This window comes from Diabrotica undecimpunctata, chromosome 3, assembly GCF_040954645.1.
Source record: "Diabrotica undecimpunctata isolate CICGRU chromosome 3, icDiaUnde3, whole genome shotgun sequence".
NCBI classification, from domain to species: domain Eukaryota; kingdom Metazoa; phylum Arthropoda; class Insecta; order Coleoptera; family Chrysomelidae; genus Diabrotica; species Diabrotica undecimpunctata.
This window is the reverse complement of record NC_092805.1, coordinates 38,739,688-38,764,349: the sequence shown is the minus strand read 5'-3', so window position 1 is coordinate 38,764,349 and position 24,662 is coordinate 38,739,688. Positions and strand designations below refer to the sequence as shown.

General features: G+C 34.0%; 1 protein-coding gene across 2 annotated transcripts in view; it reads left to right on the top strand.

Moving 5' to 3' along the window:
- The window catches only part of LOC140436715 (uncharacterized), a 369,152-nt gene that overhangs the window by 302,023 nt on the left and 42,467 nt on the right, over nucleotides 1-24,662 (top strand). For both annotated transcript variants that reach the window (XM_072525765.1, XM_072525764.1), the window contains exon 3: nucleotides 4,894-5,025. In XM_072525765.1, coding sequence (XP_072381866.1) covers nucleotides 4,894-5,025 — 132 coding nt within the window. The remainder of the gene's footprint in view (nucleotides 1-4,893; nucleotides 5,026-24,662) is intronic.

The window sequence follows — 24,662 nt, the reverse complement described above, 5'->3', positions numbered from 1 at the left end:
AGTGACTTGATATGCTGGAGTATCTCCCAAAAACTTTCGTACACATCTGGACGTTGCGAGGAGTACAGCTTTCTGCATGGTCTTATAGAGATGTTAATTTAGACCCAGCTGTTATATGTTCCCTAGGAAGTTTTTGGAATTAACACAAGTGGTAGATAGAACCATAGAACCATAAGTACAGCATAGGTCTGGGTACTTTTCATTATCCATTGCCCCCTGATTTGTATTTCTAGATCGTTGATCTTGGCAATCTTTTTGTTATATTTAACACGCAAATTATTGGTGTTAGGTATCACCACATTAATAAATGAATGTTGCTTGACTAGTAAGTTTATTAACTAGCATGAGATCCGGTCTATTATGTGCCACTGGTTGGTCTGTGAGCACAGTACGGTCCCAGTATAGCTTATAGTAGTCATTTTCAAGTATTCTGTCAGGGACGTATTGGTAATAAGTAGACTTCGGCAAATATGCATATTGCATATTTTGCATATTGTGCATATTTTATGCAAATATTTCATATTTTGGCATATTTGTATAAAAGTTTGCATAAAGTGCATAAAAGTTCAGATTTTTATACTGTATTTGAAAGTTTTTAAACATACCAATTTATTTCAATTCTTGTATAAAATTTTGTAGTCATTTTAATCAAGAAATGATCTAAGTACGTAATCTCTACAGGTACAAAACATTTACAATTTCAAAGAAGATCAATTTAAGTAGCCCTCAACATTCTTAGAAAGTCTCGGTCACTGAGGCATTCAGTTATTGGATAATCGCTAAGGGTTCGCTCATTTGCATTTTATGATCTAATCCCCAAATCTATCTACAATTTATTGTATCTTAACAGCAGGTAAACGGCTAATAGTTTTGTTCCTAATTTAGGGATTTTCCAAAATCTCCCAGTTTATTGAATTAGGTACCTAAACATTTCTAATTTGATGCTCAGATTTGTAAATCATTTTTGTTTTGATATTTAAAGCGTAAACACTCGTTGTGCGTAACAAAAAGGAAGATTGTGATTTTATAATGCCTAAAACAACCAGTGCTTCAACTTGGATTAAACCTTATAAAGAGCTGTCTATGGATATGGGAAAAATCTACTGTTCAGTCTGTGGCAAAATTGTAAGTATCTAATATTTTCTATTAAATATCTAATATTTCATACATACAGGGTGTTTCCAAATAACACTTACAACGTTTGACTGTAGATACTTCTCGAAAAATTGAACAAAACAATATAGTTAATGAGGGGTCAAACTTATTTACTTTTCGAGATACAGGGTGTTAAAATTAAAAAAAAAATTAAATTCTTTTAGTTAATAACAACAATAACTTTAAAACCAATAAACGTATTTACTTGAAATTTAGTACTCGTAGGTTGTTTTTAAATGAAAAATAGCTTCCTTTAGTGAGAAAAAATTGTCCATGGTACAATACAATGGTGTGTATTTAGAAAAATTTTTCACCTTTACTTTTTTTATGAAGTCAGCTATTCTAAAACACAATTATTTTTATTGTAATTGAATTAACAAAAAAAAAACTTTTGTTGAATGTTAAAATAAGTTATATGATGTACTAATGGTTAGTAACAAAAACTAATTTGTGGATTAATACTGCATTTAAAACACTTAGCGAGTGTTTTTTTTTTCAAACCAGTTATTTGATTAACCAAAAACACCTTGTATATTTTTATATTTTAAAGGTTGGGTTAAAATAAAGGTTTTTATTTTTATTTATAGATAGCATGTGAGAAGAAATTTCAGATAGACCAACATGTGAGAACTGCTTCACACATTGCAAAAAAAGGAAAAATAGGAGGAAAACATCAAACTTCAATGGCTAAATGTTTCCAATCTACTTCAAAAAAATTAGATGAGCAAGAAACTTTTAATGAAGACTTGTGTCGCGCATTAGTGTCTGCAAACATACCGCTTTCAAAATTAGCAAATGTAAATTTTAGTTCGTTTCTAAAAAAATATTGCAAACTTAATGTTCCAAGTGATCGGTCTCTAAGAAGAAATAATGTGAACGGGCTATACTCGTCGGTATTAATTAATATTAAGGAAGAAATTGCAGATAATTATTTTTACATATCTGTAGACGAAACCACTGATTCCTCAGGAAAGTATATTGCTCATTTATTGATTGGTGTTCTTAAAGAAGATACCTTACCAAAATCTCATCTTATTTCATGCCAGCAACTTGAGAAAACAAATGCTTTAACAATTTCGCGTTTTATACAAAAAATATTAGCAACTTTTTTTCTTCCGACAACTATTCCTTCTAATAAATTACTGCTTATTTTATCGGATGCTGCTCCTTATATGGTGAAAGCAGGACAAAATTTAAAAATATTTTTCCCAGATTTAATACATGTTACTTGTGTAGCGCATGGATTAAACAGAGTTGCAGAGGAAATACGAAAAAAGTTTTCTCTTGTAAATACCATGATATCCAGTGTCAAAAAAGTATTTCTTAAATCTCCTATAAGAATTCAACTTTATAAAGAAATGCTACCTAACATTCCTCTTCCACCACAACCTATTTTAACGCGATGGGGAACATGGTTAGAAGCAGCTAATTTGTATGCAGATCATTTTGTTAAAATAAAGCACATAATTGATACGTTAACAGATGAAAGTTCCCAATCTCTTTTGGATTCTAAACAAACTTTTCAGAGTAACTTGCTTCAACAAGAACTTTCATTTATAAAATCAAATTTTAGTTTTGTTCAAAAAACAATTACTCAGTTAGAATCACCAAAACTGTCATTGTTCGAAAGTACAGCATTAATAAAAGAATTTGCGTCATGTTGTCGGAACGTTAGAGGTAATATTGGAAAAGATATTTTAAAAAAATTTGAAGCTACTATGGAAAAAAATAAAGGTTACCATATTCTTTCTGAAGTAGTCAGTGTTCTAGCTGGAAATATTTCGGAAACAATTAATTTAGAACCAAATGTTTTGGTTAGTTTGAAAAATGCTCCCGTTACATCAGTTGATGTTGAACGAAGTTTTTCCATATATAAATATATGTACTCAGACAGAAGCCACAAGTTTTTGTTAGAAAATTTTGAACACCACTTGGTCATTTATTGTTACCATAATTCTAAATAAGTTTATTCATACTTAAAAATGATGTAGTTACTTAAAATAAATGTAAATCTTAATGAAAAGTAAGAAATATTTAGTTATGTACACTTTTTTTTAAATAAAATTGTTACTATTTTACGATTTTTTTATTTATTTGTATGCATATTTTGTAAAATATTTGCATATTTTCGGGTAAACACGTGCATATTTATGCGCATATTTTCTACATTTTTATTTGTCTACATTTGACTTTTTTACAAGTCTAGTAATAAGGAAGATGGTCGGATTGGAGAAGTCCCACTTTATCAGTTAGTTTTTGGTGAATAATCTTTCCTACTGAGTCAAGGCGTTCGTTAAAATTAGTACCGATAAACGCCTAGCAGCCTCCGATAAGATGTTGGATGTTTTCTTGGGCTTGGCATCCATATTGGCATTTGTCATTTTGGACTTGAGAGTCTTTAACAATATATTTTACGTAATTTTTAGTTGCTATAATCTGATCCTGAATGGCAAGTAGGAAACCCTCAGGTTCGAGATACATCTTTTCTGATATCAACCAATAGTTCGACGCTATATTATTGACATACTCTTGGCTGATCTCATTGAGATGTAGCCCATGCAGAGGTTTATTCATCAAGGTGCGCATGTTTTGCGCATTAGTCAGGTGGTTTATGCGAATTTCTAGTTTAAGCGGCGTTGTATCATCTACTGCCCAAATTGCTTGATATAAAGTAGATGTCTCAGCCTGCACTTGAAAATAAGTTCTCAAATTACCAACCTTATCCAGTTGCTTACCTATGACCATAAGTTCTCTTTCCCCTTGATATCGCGGTAATGTTGTTCACTCTACGGCATTGAGTGGATGGTGTTTTTGCGCCTTTGTGAGAAGTATTCTTACTTTCCGCTGACGACTCTCTATATCCGTTTTTGACCACTTAATACCAAATGGGTAGCTCAGCTCGGAACAGGCGTATGTATTTAATGCCTTAAACAAATTTTTAATATTAAGATATGATCGATTTAGTTGTCTTACTTTTTGTACGAACTCAGAAGTTAGTTCGGTTTTTATTTGTTTATGGCCTGCTTGCTTTATTCCGAGATATTTGTGCATATTATTTTCACGCATTGCCTCGATGTTGTGGCCATCGTGCATATCGAAACCTCCAGCTGAACTTTTCCTTTGACTATATTTAGTATACGGCACTCATTTGAGAAAGTTTCTATAGTTTTTAGCGTCTGATCTAGGCGGTTTCGAGTGGAAGCCATTAATTTTAAATCATCCATATACAACAGATGATTAAGCTTCGCCACAACAGTATTGTTATTTTTATGCTAAAACCTGAGTCAATGGAGTTCAGTAGCTGAGATAGTGGGTTCTTCGCTAAACAAAACCAAAGTGAACTCAACGAGTCCCCCCGGAAAAGGCCCTGGTTAATTGGGATATCCTTAGTTTTGTAAAACGATTTATTGTTAACATTATGATTACTAAGTATTTTCTTTGACATTACAGGAAAAACCGAGGTATGGTGAGAATTAAGTAACTAAATAAAATCTAAAACAATATTTGGCTTAAAACGTCAGGAAAGCGTTAAATAAATTAAATGGACTAATCATTTATAGCCTGTCTGTGCACATTTTTTATCACCTATACAAATTGTTGCATATTCAATTATCTGTCATACATTTTCAGCATATTGTATTTCAGTATTTTCATCTTAGCTTGTTACTTATGTGTTGTATAAATCAAAAATACTTATTTAAACGTTATATGAATATTTATATATTTTATATTTTCCAGCAACTCTCTTGGGTTACGACTGCCTCGTACCCGAACAGTGTTCTTTGAAGGTGGCCAATAGTAGCTGTCTGGACGGTGCATGTAGATGCGTTGACGGTTTCCTGCAGTTCCGGAAGCACACTTGCCTTGGACGTGAGTATTTCGCTAAATTAACTACTTTCAATAGCGCTTTAACGGCTTTGTTTTAAAGTGGAGATTCGCATGATGCGTGAATAGTTTAGATAAACGCGTTAGCTATTTAACAATTAGTATTAAAAGGTTTTTGACTTATCGGTAGTTGTAATATAGTATTAAAAAACCACATTTTAACGGCTTAAAAGAAATAAATGATGAGGCAGATAATGACTGCTGCACTAAAAACGGGAGCAAGGTAGTAAATTAAAAGAATTAACACAGTAAATTTACTTGAGATCATGTGTGAGATATACAAGTGTTTAAAAAATATTAGATATAACTATACCTAATCCGTTCACAAATTGTGGAGAGCACGAAATGTGCCTTAAAGTCGTAAAACGGTCGTAAAATTTGTATCATCATAGGCGTTCCTGAGGTGTTTATTCATTAAAATTAATGCGTTTTACATTTATTTTCCTTTCCAAAATATTTATCAATATTAATAATGTTTTAATACTAATATATTTAGCAACAAACAATTAAAACTTTCACGGCTAATGTTGGTTATTATATTATATTAATAAAAATAAGAATTTAACCATTAACAATTTTGTAAATAGAATATCTTATCTCTTTGGATATTTCAATACTAATCTTCGCGTTTAATCACTTTACTAGAAAACTTGGAATTCATATCCGAATGTACTATCCGTTGCAAGATAATTAGTACGGAATTCCCCAGATTTTTAATAATATAATGGTATAAAGATGCTGGCTTTGGCCACGTGCGTCGTCTGTTCAGTTTATATTCGAAACTTAACTTAAAAGGGTGAAGTTATTACGAACGAAAACAATTTTTTTGTTTAGATCGTTTTTGATTGCAGTTTTTATGGTTCGTCGGTATTTCCGCGTCTACGGCAGTAATTAGCGTCTCGAATATTTCTTTTGCGAATTATATACAGTGCGTGATTTTTTATTCCATATACCTACGAACATATACGTACCTTTCGCTCGTGCTCGTTTTGTTGGATTGTTTGTGATAGCTTCATCATCAACATCATCAAGTTTTACACCAGTACTGTTGCGTACAGTCAGTAAGTCTGTCTATTTACCAAGAGAGAAGACTATTGTCCTGAATGTTCACGATGCTCTGGTTTCTCAGAATCCCACAAACACTGTTCGCAACATAGTCGAAAGTTGTGCCAACATGACTGGCGTAGGGGAGTCAACTAAATATAGGTTCCTATCAGAAAGAAAAAAAACTCGGTATAGCTAACTCAAACACAAACGAATACTTAAAGAGAGGGAAAAGCCTATTGAAATTGATGAATTTGCTAAAAATGGTATTCGAAGGAAAATTCATGGATTTTTTTTCAAAAAAGAAATACCAAACCTAAACAAAATTTTACAATAAATTAGAGACGACCCGGATTTGCCTTATATCTGACGAACTAAATTGTGGCAAGTTTTAAAAGAATTAAATTTTCGGTGGGAGAAATCAGACCGAAAATCACTTTTGATTGATCGGGAGGAGATAATATGTTGGAGAAGAAATTATCTAAGATCCATACGAAAATTCCGGGCTGAAGGAAGGCCAATCTTCTACCAAGATAAAACGTGGGTAAACTCAGGTCATACTCTAAAAAAAATTTGGTCAGATAAAAATATATTAAGCTCCAGGTAAGCCTTTATGAAAGGTTGGTCTATTGGTATATCCCCACCTTCTGGTAAAGGCAGTAGATTAATAATTTCTCACATTGGCAGTAAAAAAGGATTTGTTAAGCATAGTTTGTTTAAATTTCAGTCCAAAAGCACAAAAGACTATCACGAGGAGATGACAGCTGATGTTTTCGAAGAGTATTTTGAGCAGATGATTGAACACATACCACCAAATTCAATTATAGTATTAGATAATGCACCTTATCATTCACGACTAGTAGAAAGACTTCCAACGACTTCGTGGAAGAAACAGGATATTCTTAAAAATTGCCCGGCAACACAAATCTAAGTTCAAGAAATACATAGTTGACAAAAACATCACAGTCCTTAGACTTCCATCCTACCACTGCGAAATAAATCCAATTGAACTCATTTGGGCACAAATGAAAAGTTATGTGGCTAGAAAAAATACGTCATATAAAATACAAGCTGTACGTGAATTTTTATAAGAGTCTTTACAACATATTACAGAACAAAACTGGAACGATGCAGTAAGACATGTAATAGAAGAAGAACAAAAAATGTGGGATCTTGATAACATAATTGATGCGACCGTAGAGACACAACCGCTAATTATTAACCCTCAAGACGACTCGGATTCCGAAGTTGATTCCATTTATTTTGAACTTGAATAGTTTTCTAATCGTAATTATATAAGGTAAGTAATAGTAGTTGTAATCGTAAGGTATTAAAGGGGAAAGGCGCAAAATACCGACTGTCAAAATGTTCAATGTATTTTAAATGTAACCATTTTTTTTCAAATCCTGAGAAAACTAAAAAGCATTTTTGAAAAATTTAAAGGCAGAATGAAATATTTATTAGAATAAATAAAAAGTTTCTTTTGCATGCAATATTTTCAACTAAAAATTATACTATATTTTCTCTTTTATTTTCACTCCTGTTACATATCATATTAAAATAAACATTGTAGAAGTTTTCAGGGACTTTCTGCCCTCAGTAATCTCTCATTCTGCTTTTAAATTTTTACAAAAATATTTATTAGTTTTCTCCGAATTCGAAAATAATGGATACATTTAAAACACATTGAAAATTTTGCTAGGCGACATTTGGCGTCTTTCCCCTTAATTAAATAAATGTATCTTTTACAAATGGCAAGAAACTTCTAATTTTTGAATAAAATAAAAAAGTTTTATTTCAAGTATCCCCAATAAACATTATCTTTAGGATTCAAATAGCGTGAATGAGGAGGCCATTCAATACTGCCTAATGTACCAAATGGAAATGTCTCATCTACAAATTATGGTGCAATAACCCCGAAGGTCAGCAATCCCAATCAGCAGTTTTGTCAGTATTTAATTTCTATATAAAAGAAATATTATTGTAATTAAATTTAGTTATTTTTAATCAATAAAGCAGTGCAGTATAGTTGTAAATGTTAATGAAAAGGGCTTTTTAAAAAGTATCTTTGTTAGTGAAAACCTTTAGATGGCACCAGGTCATTCCCAAATGTTTGCCCGCTACGAACCAACTATCAGGGAAAATCACAGCTGTTTAACTTCACGAGGGAAAAGTCTACGAAAGGTCAGCCGTGAAGTATAAAAATCCATTTATATGACGAAAGACGATAAAAAAAAGAGGAGCAAAAAGGAATTCTTTCAGCAACAGGCCCTAACTACCTTCTTAACAGGATTAAGAGCACCAATGGGATCAACCATACGATGAATGAGGCCTAAAAATCTTGCTTATCCAGGAAAAGAACAATATTAGATACTTGCAGAAAACAACCAATTTCTTATTGACACATAAGATTTTTAACCACATACAACCCCAGAGACAACTCCAGTTCATAACACCACCACAATAGCAACAGCCCATGCCCAGGCCACAGTTACTTCAACTATTTTTCGGAAATAATCCAGGATTATCACGATAATCTTGGATTGGACATTGCTTGATTGCAACCAATGAAGCAGCAAATCATGGCAAACACACAACCTCCAAGACCTAACTCATGAGCAAGCAGACCATTATAACAGTACAAACGAACACCGACGTCTGTAAGTACATACCAAACGGGACATAATAGAGCTCAAAGCTTCAGAAACTTTAAGCCACAGTAACCACACACCCCAAAGTTCACTGTAGAAGAGCTGTTCAATATCGAAAACAAGACAAGAACGATAGGATAGAGAACAGGCACATTACTTTTCAAATCAGGATGCATATCCAGATGCTGACCAAGTAGAAGATTACCAAAATGTTCAGTACAAAGGAGAAGATGTAAATTTTCCAAAACTCTAAGAGGAAAACAAAGAAACGTAATCGAACTCCATCTTATTTAAACAAAAAAGAACCATATATCGAAATTCAAAATCCTCTTAAACTTCTTCTTGATACAGGTGCAACGAAATCATTTCTTAACCCCAAAATGGCTTTCAAATTTTATAAAAATTGAATCAACCATCAACCGTTTGTAGTCAGTTCAAACGCCGTCAGTCAATCATGGCGCCCAATGTCAAAACGTGCCGATCACAATTAGCACAACAATTATTCATAAAGTATGTAAAGCCCGCTATATTGCTGTTTTCCCAAAAGATACTAAAATCTTCACCCATTCTTCTACCTCTAAAATTAAAGTACTCAACAAAAGAAGAACCAATAACCTTGCCAAAGATCAAAATTAAACTTAAGGGAAAGATCCAACAGTGAAGCTTCTAAAATTAGAAATAATCCAATAAACTCTTAACAGAAAAAGATAGACTCCAACCCGTGTCTCTAATAACAGTGGACCATTATCATCTATGGACACCACGAAATATATCCTGGCAACAGCCCTTATCATTATTTCGGTTTACAAATTACGAGAGTTATGGAAAAAGAAGAAAACTGAAAAAAATAAAAAAGAGAAGATACACCTGATGTTTCATCCATCACAAAAATGTTCAAGAAGATGGAGAAATCATGGTAGTAGAAATCTCCGCAGTAACCGCGGAGGTCAGCTATTCCAATTAACAGTTTTGTCAGCACTTGATTTTTATATAAAAAAAATATTATTGTAATTAAATTCAGTTATTTTCAATCAATAACGCAGTGCAGTATAGTTATAAAAGTTAATGAAAATGATCTTTTTAAAAAGTACCTTCCTTAGTGAAAACCTTTAAATTACATAACGCCGAACATTTACACAAAATGAGCTCGAGCTTAGTCTTGTTGAAACCATATTTCATGAAAATTGGCTCCAAATTTGTTATTCAGGACAGGTAGAATTTCATTTCTAAGTAGCATTTTATAATAATTATCGCTTGTTAAATTTTTTATATAAAACACGACACAATTAACTGAATAGCCACTATACCCGACCATTGAGTAGCTATGGTTTTCACGTATCCAGTGTGGATTTACCGCACACCAATTCCTTAAATTTTGGCGATTTATGTTGCCACATAGTGTAAATATTACTTCGTCGGAAAAACATATCTTGTTAACGAAGTCCTCATCAGTTACAATTTTATTGATCATTACCTCACTAAACTGTGATCTAAGACCGTAGTCATTTAATACTTGCAACAACTGGATTTTGTAAAAGGTTTAAATGAATTCTTATTTAATAGACACAAGACTGAAGAATTTATATTTGTGTTGGAAAAAGCCACAATTTAAGTCTAAAATAAGTTTATTTTTACCGTTTCGATTTCCACATTGAATGAATGAAGAATGACCTACATCTTATATTTATGCAGCTCTGCATAAGGATGTATGTGGATCTTCAACGACGCTCTGAAGTACATCTAAAGTTTTATTGTAATGTATACCTATTCGAATGCCATCTTTTACTCATCCAGTTTTCTCAAAGCGCTTTACAATTTTTTGTACCATCGCCTTATGAATAGGAGAATGATTTCGGAAGTTTCGGTAAAAAAGTTGGCCAGTTCGCTGTAAGATCTTTTTCTATCGCCTTAGCTCCTCATTCTCAAAAGAGTAATTCGTTCTTTTTCATTAAAAACAATCCATATTGTAGAGCTTTTAAAAACACATAAAACAACTGTCAGCTTTTAGTTAATAATACAATTTCTTTTAAAGACTATTCAATAAACGTCAAGCTATTACTTTTATGAATTAATGTCAAAATCACAGCATTTTATATTTACTGACATAATTAAAACTATTTGGCAGTGAGAAGTTTTATTTGTTTAAGATATTCTTGACCATATATGAATGGCATCCACAGAAAATGCCTCAAAAATCTTCCACAGAATATTATCCCGTTGCTCACCAATATTATCAATGCATCTCTAACGCTGAGCTACTTTTCTATTTCATGGAAGGTAGCCAGCACAGTCATGATCCCAAAAAAAGGTAAAACTCTCACCAACCCTAAATCGTACAGACCCATTTCACTACTGAGCACCCTAGGTAAAGTCTACGAGAGGATCCTCAAAGAAAGACTCGTAGAATTCCTAGACGCTCACCTCGCAATTACAGATTACCAATTCGGATTCAGGGCTGGTCACTCCACACAAAATGCATTGGCAGAAGCAACAACCTTCATATCACAATCACTTAACGAAAGGAAACACGTCATAGGCATATTCCTAGACGTCCAGAAGGCATTCGACCAGGTCTGGCACACAGGCCTGATCGAAAAGCTCCACCTTGCTAGACTGCCCACACCTTTCGTTAAACTAATCAATTCCTATCTCTCTCACCGGACGATCAGCATCAAAGTTGCTGACCATTTATTCACCCCCTTTACTCCACAAGCTTAAGTACCCCAGGGCTCAATACTTGCTCCAATATTATACACAGTTTACAACAATGACATTCCCCGCCCACAGCAAGGATCGGAGTCCCTCCTACTTTTCGCTGATGATACGGCCCTCCTCTCATCAGGGACTCACAGAGATCGTGGACAACAACGGTCTGTATTCGAACGATCACAGGTCTACCTAGACAGAGTTATTAGGTGGTGCAATAAATAAAGAGTAACTATAAATCCCTCCAAAACATAAGCCATTCTTTTTAAAGCCTCAAATTGTCGCGATGCCCAGGGCCGGATAACTCTTTTGGAAGTAGACCTTACCTGCAGAAACTTGGTTTCTTACTTGGGAGTTCGTTTTATGAAAACTCTCAACTGGAAAACCGACGTTCAAGAAACCTTAGATAGGATGAGAAAGAGGTTTAACCTCCTGAAAGTGCTGTCTGGTAAAATGGGTGGGACATCTTCAAAAACACTATTGCACACCTACAAAACATTTGTCAGACCGATCGTCGAATACAAGGCATACGTCTATGTCTCTCTGAAGCCCCACCAACTTAATGCCATAACGGCAACCCAACGAAGAATCCTCAGATACTGCATGAGGACGGACTGGTCGTATCCATCAGCTCACATATACATATTGGCCAACATCATACCAATAAGGGACAGAATCCTAACCCTCAGCAGGAGTTATGTCCTAAGAACCATAGCTGGCTCGAACAACAGAGACAAACAAACACTAAAGACGCCTTGCAATCGCCGAGGGCAAATACTAACCAGGCATCCCATAAGAAAATTTCCGTTTCTTCTAGCAAAACTTTTGATATCTTAGAATCATTCCGCATTAAATATCGCAGTTAAAAATTGCGCGGCAAAAACGCTAATAAAGAGCCGTTCCTACAGTATGGCTGGTAACCCCTGAAGTACCTGAACTGGCATGCTAGGCAAAAGCTCTCCTCTTCCTCTTGTGCGCTCCTATCGTCCACACACATACGCCACCTTCTGAGTCCCCCCCTGTTCCTTAGTAGTCCACTATTCCTCAACAATCACAATTTCAGAAACCGACGTTTACCACACTCCCACTACTCGGACAAAAAAAAGGAGTACCCCATTTCTTGAAGAGGCCCAGGCCTAAACAAGGTTAAAACCCAGGTAGCTAGGTGACCAAATAATAAGTGTTACATGTGGTTGAACTTGCATTGAAGGGAGAATTCCAAAAATAATACACTATACAGAGTGTTATTTTTAACAAAACCAAAGTTACTAATGATCTTAGAAAAATGGTAAATCTGGCAACATTGCAAGCATCAAATTTGAAATCTCCATTTAGTATAAGAGGATTATCCCGGTTTTTGTACAATTCGAACCATTCATTTAAGAAATAAATGGTCATTTACAGACTTTTGGTTCACTCTGTATTTAAAGTAAGTTTTCGTCAATTTTGGTAAAATTCGGTAAAATTGGATATATTTAAAAATCTCTCATCCAAATTTTTTAGATATTAATTAAGTTTTTTAAAACGTCTAATTGGAACCCAAAGAATCACCCTGTGTCACCATAATCAAAAATAATATCAGTAACATGCTACCTATTTTTAATTTAAGAGAAGAAGTCTGTGTATTTTGAAATAAACGAGATATTAAGAATAGTATTTTACTTCAGGATTATTTAAAAGGCATTTTCCGATTAGTCTGCAATTTATTACATAGCTGCCTTATAGTCCATAACATAAATTTAATTGATTAAGTTGTAGAACATAAATAAGTGTTATTACGTATTTAACTTTCATCTTCAATTATTTAGATCACCTACAGATGCTTGGGTGCCCCCATTTACATCTCATATCTTTGTAAAGCAAGTAGTATCTTAGACTTGCTAAGTACTAGTTAAGTTACCCGAAGGCGCATTTTAGAAATGGAAATCAAGATTTGATGGAAAAGTAACTAGGCGATGTTATAAATAAAAGTCTGTTTTAGAAATAGATATAATAACGTCACTTATATTTACAGATTACGAGGTGAACACTAATGAAGTTCTAAAACAAATTAGTTGCTTTTTAGCTAGATTATTATAATTGTTGACTACACCTTAAAGCGTCAGAAGGGCCAATCAAGTACTTACCGATACTAACTTTTCAATTTTTAATGATTTTAATTTACACTTTCCACAAATATTACAACCTACCCGAATATAAATGCTATTATTTTTAGTTTACAGCGTTTAATATGTCCTAAATGTATTGTGCAAAATATCATCAACTCCAGTAATTACTCCATTAAAGTGTCAGGGTGTCCTTAATTTACAAACGAAGACTCTAGTGTTCATGTACATGATATTGCTCTACATCGATTTTCGTATTGTTAGAAAAATAGTCTCAACATGACTTTTCTTTGACTTTCTTACCAACTTTTCATTAAACTGAGATATATATATATATATATATATATATATATATATATATATATATATATATATATATATATATACACTAACCACTGCGGTGGTGAAGCTTTAGGAGACATTCGTTGGACTTTCCGAGTTTGAATTTGTATCAGCCAAAGTGTCTGATAAGGCTGGAATAGGCCGAAATGATTCATAACACTTTATTAATACCGATTTGCGCACGGGAAGTTTAACGAATTTGTCCTCCTAGGCCATATATTTGGTCAATTAATTCAAAAAAGCAATAGCAGCTTTTGCTAGAAGATTATATATACTAAATGCGGTTCACTAAGATAGTGGAAGATTCTCGGTGAGTTGTAGAATAAAAGAATAAAAGAAAGGATATCAGCTGCTTCATCCTTTTATTGAAGACGAATCGTGTATTAATTCATACACATCATCAGTTCATCTAGAAATTAGTTAAAGAAGCAAACATCCATAAAAAAAATGCACATGGTTTACCTTACAAAAGACATGCAGCTTATTATGATCGAAGTAAATAAATAGCTTAACTTTTGAACTGTGCAGATTATAATACAAAACGTTCAGTTTTATGTAAGAAAACACAGAAATAAGCCAGTTTTATAAAAATATAAATCGTTGCAAAGAACAGAAAAAAAAATTGTCGTCTAAGAAACAGAGAAACTTTCCAACATAAAGGATAATAAGAATTCCAAAATAGCCTTGATATGATTTATTAATTGACATTATTATGTTTTATATTTAACTTTTAGTTGCATTAATCAATACAGTTGTTGCAAAGTAGTTAATGAAATAGTACTAAAAAAGCAAATGGGCATTAAATCTTAGATATTTCTCAATAACTAATATTAATCGCAATCCATATCTATATCGTTCTCATCCTTTAAATCATCTCCTATATTAATTATCACCGGTTCAATATATTTCTGCAAATTGTCCACCGCAAACATTTTTTCTTCTACTTTCTTGAAATGGTTCACATAATTATGCCACTGCTCTTTAGCTACGCGTTGGTAAGCTTCTTTTATCAACCGTTCTACCGTTTTTTCTTTAAAATCGACGTTGTTTGAAGCCACATACCTTTTCACTTGACTTGACACTATCTCAATCGGGTTCAGCTCGCAATGGTAAAGCGGCAGTCTCAAAATCTTAACGCCTTATTTTTCCGCAAATGTTTCAATTTTGTACTTGTTTTACTCGTCTCTTAATGCGGCCGCAGTATCCAGTAATTCACTTTTTGGGCAATCTTTATTGAAGAAAATGTTTTTTTTTTCGATTAGCCAATCCTTGATTTGCCTTTTGTTCTGCAATTTTTTCGGGAAATAAAATTTGCGGAAGTAGTACAACGTGTTATCCAAAATGACAACGTTTTGTTTTTTCGGCAAGTTTGGAATTAACGCCTTCTCAAACCATTCTTCTTATAGATCCCTGTCCATTTTGTCGTAGTAATCAGCGGTTCCCTTCTTGGCCAAGAAAGTTAATTCGGCCCATGCCAGAAAACCAGTTTCGCTTCCAGCATGAAGAACAACAAATCGAGGACCTGTTTGGGATGTAGCTTTCAGTCCAGTAGAGAGCCCTTTTCTCTCTTCTCGTGGCATCTCGTGGATTGTTGATCGTTGTGCCCCTTCATTGTTTTTGACTGAAGCACCGACGTTAGTCCAAGACTCATCAGCATAAACAAGGTTTACATTATCCTTCTTCCTCAATGTTTTTACCTATTTGTCTGAGTTACTTGTGTGTCCAGGATATGATATCTTTTCTTTCCATCATTATCGAATCTCGACCTCTTTTACCATATTCAAAACCCATGTCATTTAGTAGCCTAAGAAATGTGGCTTTTGGAAAAGCTGGTAGGTCCTCATCATCATCCTTCACTCTGTTCATTATGCTGTCGACGGTTGGTGGTATGTTACCAAAAAAAAAATCATGGACAATTTTCCTTATTCGAGATTTCACTCCCTCATCGTAAGTATTCTGACGTGAATTGGACTGGAAACTGTTTTTCTTCCTTTTTTGTACCTAATTTATATTTAAATGGGAATAAGCCACAATTAAAGGTTAAAATACGTTTATTGACGTTTCAATTTCCACTTTCCGAAGTGGAAATTGAAACGTCAATAAACGTATTTTAACCTTTAATTGTGGCTTCTTCTTCTTAGAGTGCCATATCCCTACGGAACGTCGGCGACTACCATGCTTATAATATTTTTATATTGATCTCGGTCTTGCGCTACGTGTAGCAATTGGTCCGCTGTCAAACCTGTCCACTGCCGCAAATTCCTCAACCAACAGAGTTTCTTCCGTCCTATCCATTTCTTTCCTTCGATTTTACCGTTGAGAATTAACCGAAGGAACTCATATCTTGGTCCTCTGATTATATGTCCAAGATATTCTAGTTTACGCCTCTTAATAATATTTAATAGAGTTCGTTGATGTCCCATTCTTCGAAGAACTTCTTCGTTTCTGGTTCTGCTAGTCCATGGAATTTTAAGTATCCTTCGATACAACCACATCTCAAACGCCTCGATTTTATTCATGATACCGGCGTTTAAAGTCCAAGTTTCACATCCATACAAAAGTACAGACCACACGTAACATCTTGTAAACTTTTCACGGATTTCTAAATTTAATGAGTTATTGGATAATAGAGGCTTGAATTTTTGAAATGAGTTTCTTGCCTGTTCAATTCTACATCGAATTTCGAAGGATGGATCTAGATTTTGGGTAATCCAACATCCAAGGTATTTGAATCTCTGAACTCTCTGCAGCGGTTGTTGGTTTAATATCAGTTGGGTTGCGCCGATATCCACTTTACTGGTCACCATGTATTTAGTTTTATCAATATTTATCGACAGTCCCCAATTTGTGCATTCCATGTCAACTCTATTGATTAGCTCCTGCAGATCGTCGATGTTTTCAGCTAGAATCACAGTATCGCCGGCGTACCGTATATTGTTAATTATTTCTCCTCCTATGATAATTCCTTTTTGATCTTTTAAAGCTTCCCTAAATAGATTCTCAGAATACACGTTAAAGAGGGTGGGAGATAGTATACAGCCCAGGGAGATAGTCTTACGCCTCGTTCAATACTGATTGGCTTTGATTCTCTGTTGTTGGTATTAATAATGGCTGTTTGGTTCCAGTAAAGTTTGGCAATAAGTTTGATGTCTTTCTCATTTAGTTGGATGCTCTGCAAGGCGGTAATTAGTCTGGTATGCTGAACGCGATCAAATGCCTTTTCAAAATCAATGAAGCACATATATACGGGTTTTCTTACCTCCCAACATCGTTGAAGGAGTGTTTGCATAGAAAATAGTGCTTCTCTAGTTCCAAGGCATCTCCGGAACCCAAACTGCTCTTGACTAATTATTTCTTCGCACTTGTTGTTAATTCGGTTTAAAAGAATATGCAACAGTATTTTAACGGCATGGCTCATTAAACTAATGAGTCTACAGTCGCTACATTTCTTAACGTTTGGTTTCTTAGGTAGAGGAATAAAGATCGATTTTAACCAGTCCGATGGAATTTCACTGGTATCATATATTTGATTGAAAAGTACAGTGAGTTCTTTTATATTGTCATTTGAGAGTAATTTTAGCCATTCGCTGTATATTTGATCTGGTCCACTGGCTTTGTTGTTTTTGGCTTGGTGTATGGCTTTTTCCACTTCACCTTTTAAGATTGATGGTCCTGTATTTGCACTTAAGTTAGGTAGTGATCCTCGATCATCCTTAAATAATGCTTTAATGTAGTTTTCCCATTCCTCCATTACTTCGTCTTCTAGGGATAGTGCATGACCTTCATTATTCGTTAATGTTATGGGTGTATTTCTTTTGTGTACTGTTGTGGCTTATTCCCATTTAAATATAAATTAATTTAAAATGCCACATGAAAATAGCTTCAGAACAATATTTTTTGTACCTGTTTCAGTTCACCTTGCTGGGCCTCTTCGCGGATGTCATAAATTTTGCAAATACTCACACTGCTCATTTTCGAAACTTTTTTCACAGTAATAGTCAAGCTCTTACTACTTTTTAAGTTCAGATGATAGTTCAATACATTAATTATAACACTTTTTCTTGCACACTAAGAATCATAACCTGTTTGAAATTCATCACAGATACTGGCAACGACTCCACGATGTAGTCACTTTCATCTGCTTACGAAAATAAAATAGAACTGAGCTTTCATAGTTTTTGCCAACAAGTTTTGACCTAATGGCCAGTACCCAAATCGATAAAGAGACATGTTTGCTTTGCGTGAACAATGGAGATTAAAACTGATCGCTTCTCCTAATGACTTTTAATGATCTTTATTTCCCAAAGAATGTGTTTACAATGGGAGCTACTGAAAATTGATAAATATAGATAACCTATCGACAAAGACTTTCTGATACCTATATTTAACTTTTTTTATAGTATTTTTTTTCATGTTATTGTTTAGTTCGACAATGTAACTCTCTTATTTATACATCGATGATTGAATCATGCTTTAGTTGAAACAATAATGGTAGTCTTTTATACGTAGGCAATTGTTTTGTACTCGTATATTTCAGTGCTATGATTCTTAAATCCGGTCCTGATGCGTTGCTCGGGCCAAACCGGCAACGGCAACTGCATTTTCACTGCGGCTTCTAATATAGGTATTGTGACTGACCTTATTCTTCTTGCAGTACCGTCTCCTATCGGAGGTTGGCTACCATCACAGCAATCTTTACTTTGTTGGCTGCAGCTCTGAACAAATGTATTGAACTGCACCCATACCACTCCCTTAAATTTCGTAACCAGGAAATCCTCCTACGTGCCACATTTCTCTTTCCCGAGATTTTTCCTTGGATTATGAGTCTAAGCAGAGAGTACTTTTCTCCTCTCATTACGTGGCCCAGATATTCGAGTTTTTTCGTTTGTATGGTTTTTATGACTTCGCATTCCTTCCCCATCTTCAGCAGAACATCTTGATTTGTTACTCTTTCTGTCCATGGTATTTTCCACATTGACTGACCATAAAGCTGTATATCACGAAATGAAAGCTTGGACAAAATGGACAGATCTTATAAATATACTAGATGCCTTGAACTATTAATATATCGACAAAAGAGTGCTGAAAATATGATGGGTACCTCGATCACGAATGTAGAGCTGTTGAGAAGGATGGGAAAAGACAAGAGGACTAGTAACATCAGAAAGTTATAAAATTTAGGACATATCAAGTAAGAAAGGCGAACGTTATAACTTCTGATAGTATGCAATGAAGAAAGAGGAAACAGACATATTTTCTGGTTGAACTAGTTAACTGCCTAGTTTGGATGTAATTTCATTGAATTCTTCAGTGTGGCGATATCCAAAATGTGGATTGCTATAATTATTGACAACCTTTTAAGAGGAGATGCAATAGAAAAAAGAAACAAAAAAATTAACTAGTATTTCAATTTAAAACGTTGCTTCATCACAGGTAAAAAAAACAAAACTACGTAAAAAGTATAGATATTGTAAAAGTACTTTTTTCTCATCTTAGGGAGAAGTCTGAAATCGTCAATAGGGCGCCTTTTCATTATCTCAGTCCAGGAGGCCGCCTGACTGACCTTAGTGCAGGATTAGTCCTTCGTACTCCCGGTGATAGTTCCCTACGTACTTTAGAACGCCTACCAGCGAAACCAGACACTCCTCTGTCATCCAGCGATGCGAAAGCGGAACGCCCGCTGTAAGACCGGCATCAACTCCGAAGCAATACCAATAATTAATCCACATATTGTCAGCAAGGAGGCTCTCTGTTCTCTTCTCTGTGCTCCCTTTCTTTTCGTTCCAAAAAACTAACTTTTTGGTTTTTTTAGAGGAACCCCGTTCTATGTAGGGCATGGAAGACCCTCATCACCTCCTAGAATGGCATTACTCTCGGTCTGGTATTTCCTCGTTACTCGCACAGTCCAACTCAGACAGTCTAACTCACTCTTCTTGATCACTGCACGGATTCATTGTAAAAGTACTACAATTTAGTTAGATACTAAATTAAAATTTAATGTAAATTGTAATCATGAAAATTTTTATAAACATATTTAAGCTAAATTTAGATTTATATTAACATATTTTGTCAAAAGTGCGTAGGCCGGTTTTTTTTTTAAACTGTTCCCTATCAACCTCTAGATTTTTTATTTTATTTTTTTATTGGTAATGGATGAAGCTCGTTACGCTATAGGTACTTATATTCCACATGGTACTTTAAATTGCAGTAAGATATTGCGTTCTAAAAATACGTTACATCAATATTGCTATACTAATTATAATTTTTATAATTTGACAAGCATTCCTTTCATTTCTATCAATGTACTGTACTAACTACGCTACAACTACTTCAAATGAATGTATGTCAATCCGTTCTCTGGGAATTCGCTTTAATTGCATAAGACTCGACTTAATATTTAGCCATACAAGTCATTTATCCTAATTAGGAGATGTCATTGTCTTAACGGTACAAAAATTATTTACTTATTGATAATGGGATAATAGGACGGATATTTGTTCCTCTAAAAGATACTTTATATTATTATCTCACGTGCTGGTTTTTTAAACATGTAGTTTTAGAATTTTACAAACGGAAAGAACGATATATTTACATTGTCGGATAAAGGCGTTATAACCATATAGGTATATCTATAAAAATAGAAAGTATCGGTATAGCTCACAGCAAGGAAAAAAAATAATAAAAGATAAAGTGCTCAGTGCCTTCTAACATGATTGCCACAAATTGGCCGAAGTAGTGATCCTTTTCCTAGTTAGCATTTGTTTGTGTGTTTTTGTACCATTTTCAATGTATTACATGTTTGTTTGTAATTTTTTAAAATTATGACCAGCTTTAAATATGGCATTATGAAGAATTCACGAATCTGCGCAGTGTTGTCAACAGCTTTCCTTTCAGGTCTTGTGATGCGGTCATCGAAACGCAGGCATCTAATAAGAAACTTGAACCGTTTTAGACTTATAACCAGTCGAAATATTTCCACGCCAGGTCCGTCTGTATCTCAGAGATCGTCTAACATCATTTTGTTGGCGTGCAAAGTTCCTGCTAGATATAAAAGGTCTATGAAGGCCTTGAGTTCTGTTATGTCCGTGGCAGTTGCATCACGTTGTCGTTCAAAGCGATCCCTTACTTCAAGATAAATGTACTGGTTTGTGAACTTGACTATTGTTAATAGCATTTTATCAGAAAATATCTGCCTCCAACATATGTTACTTAGGTAGTCGTGCTTCATGTATTACTCCTGAGAGATGTGCAACCAAGTTATGCGGCTTAGTGCGTCACTAGGTTTTATCTTTTCCAAAGTAAAATAAATTGTTTTGTAAATCTGGTTCTTCTTTTGTCCCAATCTCTTCAGTATCAACTCTTTCATCTGTTGGCTGATCTTTCACATCTATGTCCGGTTCATCCTCAAAATTTCCACTTTGTTAGGGGCCTCTTCATTTTCGTTCTCATCTAACATAAATTTTCGAAAATATTTTATACAATTCGGATAATTTAGGTTGTAAATCCGCTTTGCAGCCATTATACTGAAAATAAAAATATAAAATAACACTCACCTATAATAAGTAGGCCGAAAATAGCCTAAAATACGACCACGTATTTAAGACCAAGTAAAACAACACTTACACGTTATGTCGCAATGTATCAATATAATACAATACGCTTTTATGTAAACACACTCAATCACTAGGATGTTACGAATACGACTGAGCGGTAGACTAAACCAGTCTAGGAAGGTACTATGAAAGTGGCTTCTCCTTACTTTAGGGTTCAATAATAGCATTGAAAATTGGCGAGCTTGTATCATTTTGATATACATGCGACCGACGGAGGGTTAAATAATAATAAATAAAACACCATAAAAAAACTCTGAAAGTCATATCATATAAAAAAATAAGTTTAATCTTTGTATGTAGGTATATTTAAAAACCCTTAAAAGGACTACATAAAAAAACACAAACGTTTTCGGAATAATAATTCCATCATCAGGTTAAAAAGCAGGTTAACATGCCTGAGCCACCAAAATATTAGGGTACAACCCTTTACAAAAAATTGTTATTAGCAAAAAATGTACATGTTGTTGTTTCAAAGTGAGTGATGTTTAATACTTTATCAGATTTAACTTTGAAGTTAAATAAATAAGTGAGTTAGGCCATGTAGAACATATTTACGCTTTGTTGACTATTTCTTGGACTGCGATACCGTAAAATGAGATAAAATGTGGCATATACTTAGAGAAATGGGTACGCCGGAACATCTAATCTATTTATTACAAAAACTATATTATGTAAATAATACTGCTAATGTAAGAGTTAATAATGTGATTTTGAAAAACTTCAAATTTAAATCTGGAGTTCAACTGTTCAAAAACCTACGTTATGCTGATGACACTGTTATATTGGAGTCATCACCAGCAGAACTGGAACAAATTATGTATAGGCAAAGCACGGTTAGTACAGAATATGGTTTGAAAATAAATATGCAGAAAACCAAAGTGATGATCATCGATAGAATCAGAAACAACCAAGCAGAGATAAGAAACATGGCAGGTTACGAAGTGGTCAGGCAATTTAATTACTTCTTCTTCTTCTTCAAGTGCCATCTCCGCGGTGGAGGTCGGCAATCATCATAGCTATTCGGACTTTTGAGACGGCTGCTTTGAAAAGTTTATCTGGTTTACATCCGTACCACTCTCTCAGGTTGCGCAGCCATGACATTCTACGCCTCCCTATGCTTCTCTTTCCTTGGATCTTTCCCTGCATAATCAGTTGGAGCAAGGTGTATTTCTCTCCACGTGTAATATATCCGAGATATTCCAATTTGTTCTTAGGCTTCGTTATTACTAACAACGGAGGATGCGAAGATGAGATCCGTCGACGCATCACAATGGCCAGATCGGCAACAGCCAAACTCACAAAAATTTGGAAGAACACTGACATCGCAAAAAATACAAAATTGAGTCTTGTTCGAGCATTGATATCTCCTATCGCCACCTGTGCTTGAGAAACTTAAACAATAAAAAAAGCCGATTCAAAGCGTATAATGGCATTTGAAATGTGGGTCTATACCTAACTCAATTATAGCAGAACTTAACATAAAAACTAGACTCATCACAACTATCAACCAAAATATACAGAGGACATATAATTAGATGAATTTGAAAGTAACGTAACGGGTAAAAGATTTAGAGGAAGATCTCCAGTACGATGGTCATACCAAATAAAGGACATGACTGGTTACTCATTCTTAAAGCAAAACAACACGCACAGGAGAGAGATAATTGGACAAAAATAGTCAAACAAATTACATTACGCCACTACATTCTTACGAAGGAGAAAAGATAAAAGAGAAGAGTTAGGCCAAATCGACTTATTTTTATCCCTAAAAATTGTGGTATAATTTATTACCAATATTTTTGTGACACCTTGTATATGTTTCTTTTATTATATTATTCTTATGTAAAATAGCTCGATATTTAAAATATTTTATACCAAAGAATGTGAACAATAATTTCATTCATTTAACATGAATAAAATTCAGTTATATTCAGTTACGTTTTTTACAATTACAGTACAACTTAAATAAACATCATATTATTATTATGTTAGTTGTAAATTATGCACTTATTAACTACTCGTAAACTTAGGATAGAATGTAGGTGCGTTTTGAATAATACAAAATACACCGTTACATGAATTTTGCGTTACAATCCTTTCAAATTAGTAGAACATACGCTATTCTACAATGGCCATTATTTTCTTAAAAGAAAACTGCGAGGAGTTTCATGACTGTTATCGCATTCATTAAAATAATACATCTAACTACCTGTCTTGGTTAACAGAATCGGATCCAAGTTTCATAAGATCTTAGAATGAGATATACAAGTAATTATTTCTTATATTTATTTGTTAAAACCAAAAAATATATCGAAAACACATTAACTAAACATTAACTTATTATGAATATCACAATATTAAAAAGTCAATTATAAAGTAGGTATTAAGAGGCAAAATTGCTTATTCAAACTAAACTAGAGATAGTTTATTCTTCTCAAGTTTATTCTTCTCCACTTGTACTTCCCGGTACGTTGGAAGCAACCGCTCATCTACATTATTTAATTAACGTTGTAAGTTTTTTATAAGCTATTATTCTATCTCTGTTAGCCTCATTTGCTCTATAATAGATGTAAGCCTCCCCTAATTTCTTTACTCCTCTATTTCTTGATATAATTATCAATCTTATTACTGAAGCTATCTGCTAATCACCTTAGTAGGTCCCCTTGTACTCTCCTATTTTTTTAAGATCTCCACTGTAATATTTAATCATTCCAAGTTCTATAGTTTGTAGCGTTTTCATTTTTCTGGTCAACTGCCCTTAAATGTTGTCTGTGCTGTACCACGAAATGCCTATACTATCTCGTAAACTATTTATATTTCGTCTATCTACGTCGTATTGCAAGTCCCCATATAACTAATTTTGTCTGTGCTTATATACATGTATATATATATATATATATATATATATATATATATATATATATATATATATATATATATACATGTATATATATATATATATATATATATATATATATATATATATATATATACAGCTCAACAGGCCCTAGAGGCTCATGGCTTAAAATTTTTCCACTATTTTCCTCCATTTTCTTCTGTCCACGGCCGCAATTCTCGAGTTTGTTATCCCGATTGATAGTAGGTCTTCCTTAAACGCTTCTACTTGTTTCGTGTTTGTGCTCTTCGCTTCTTTGCTTCCC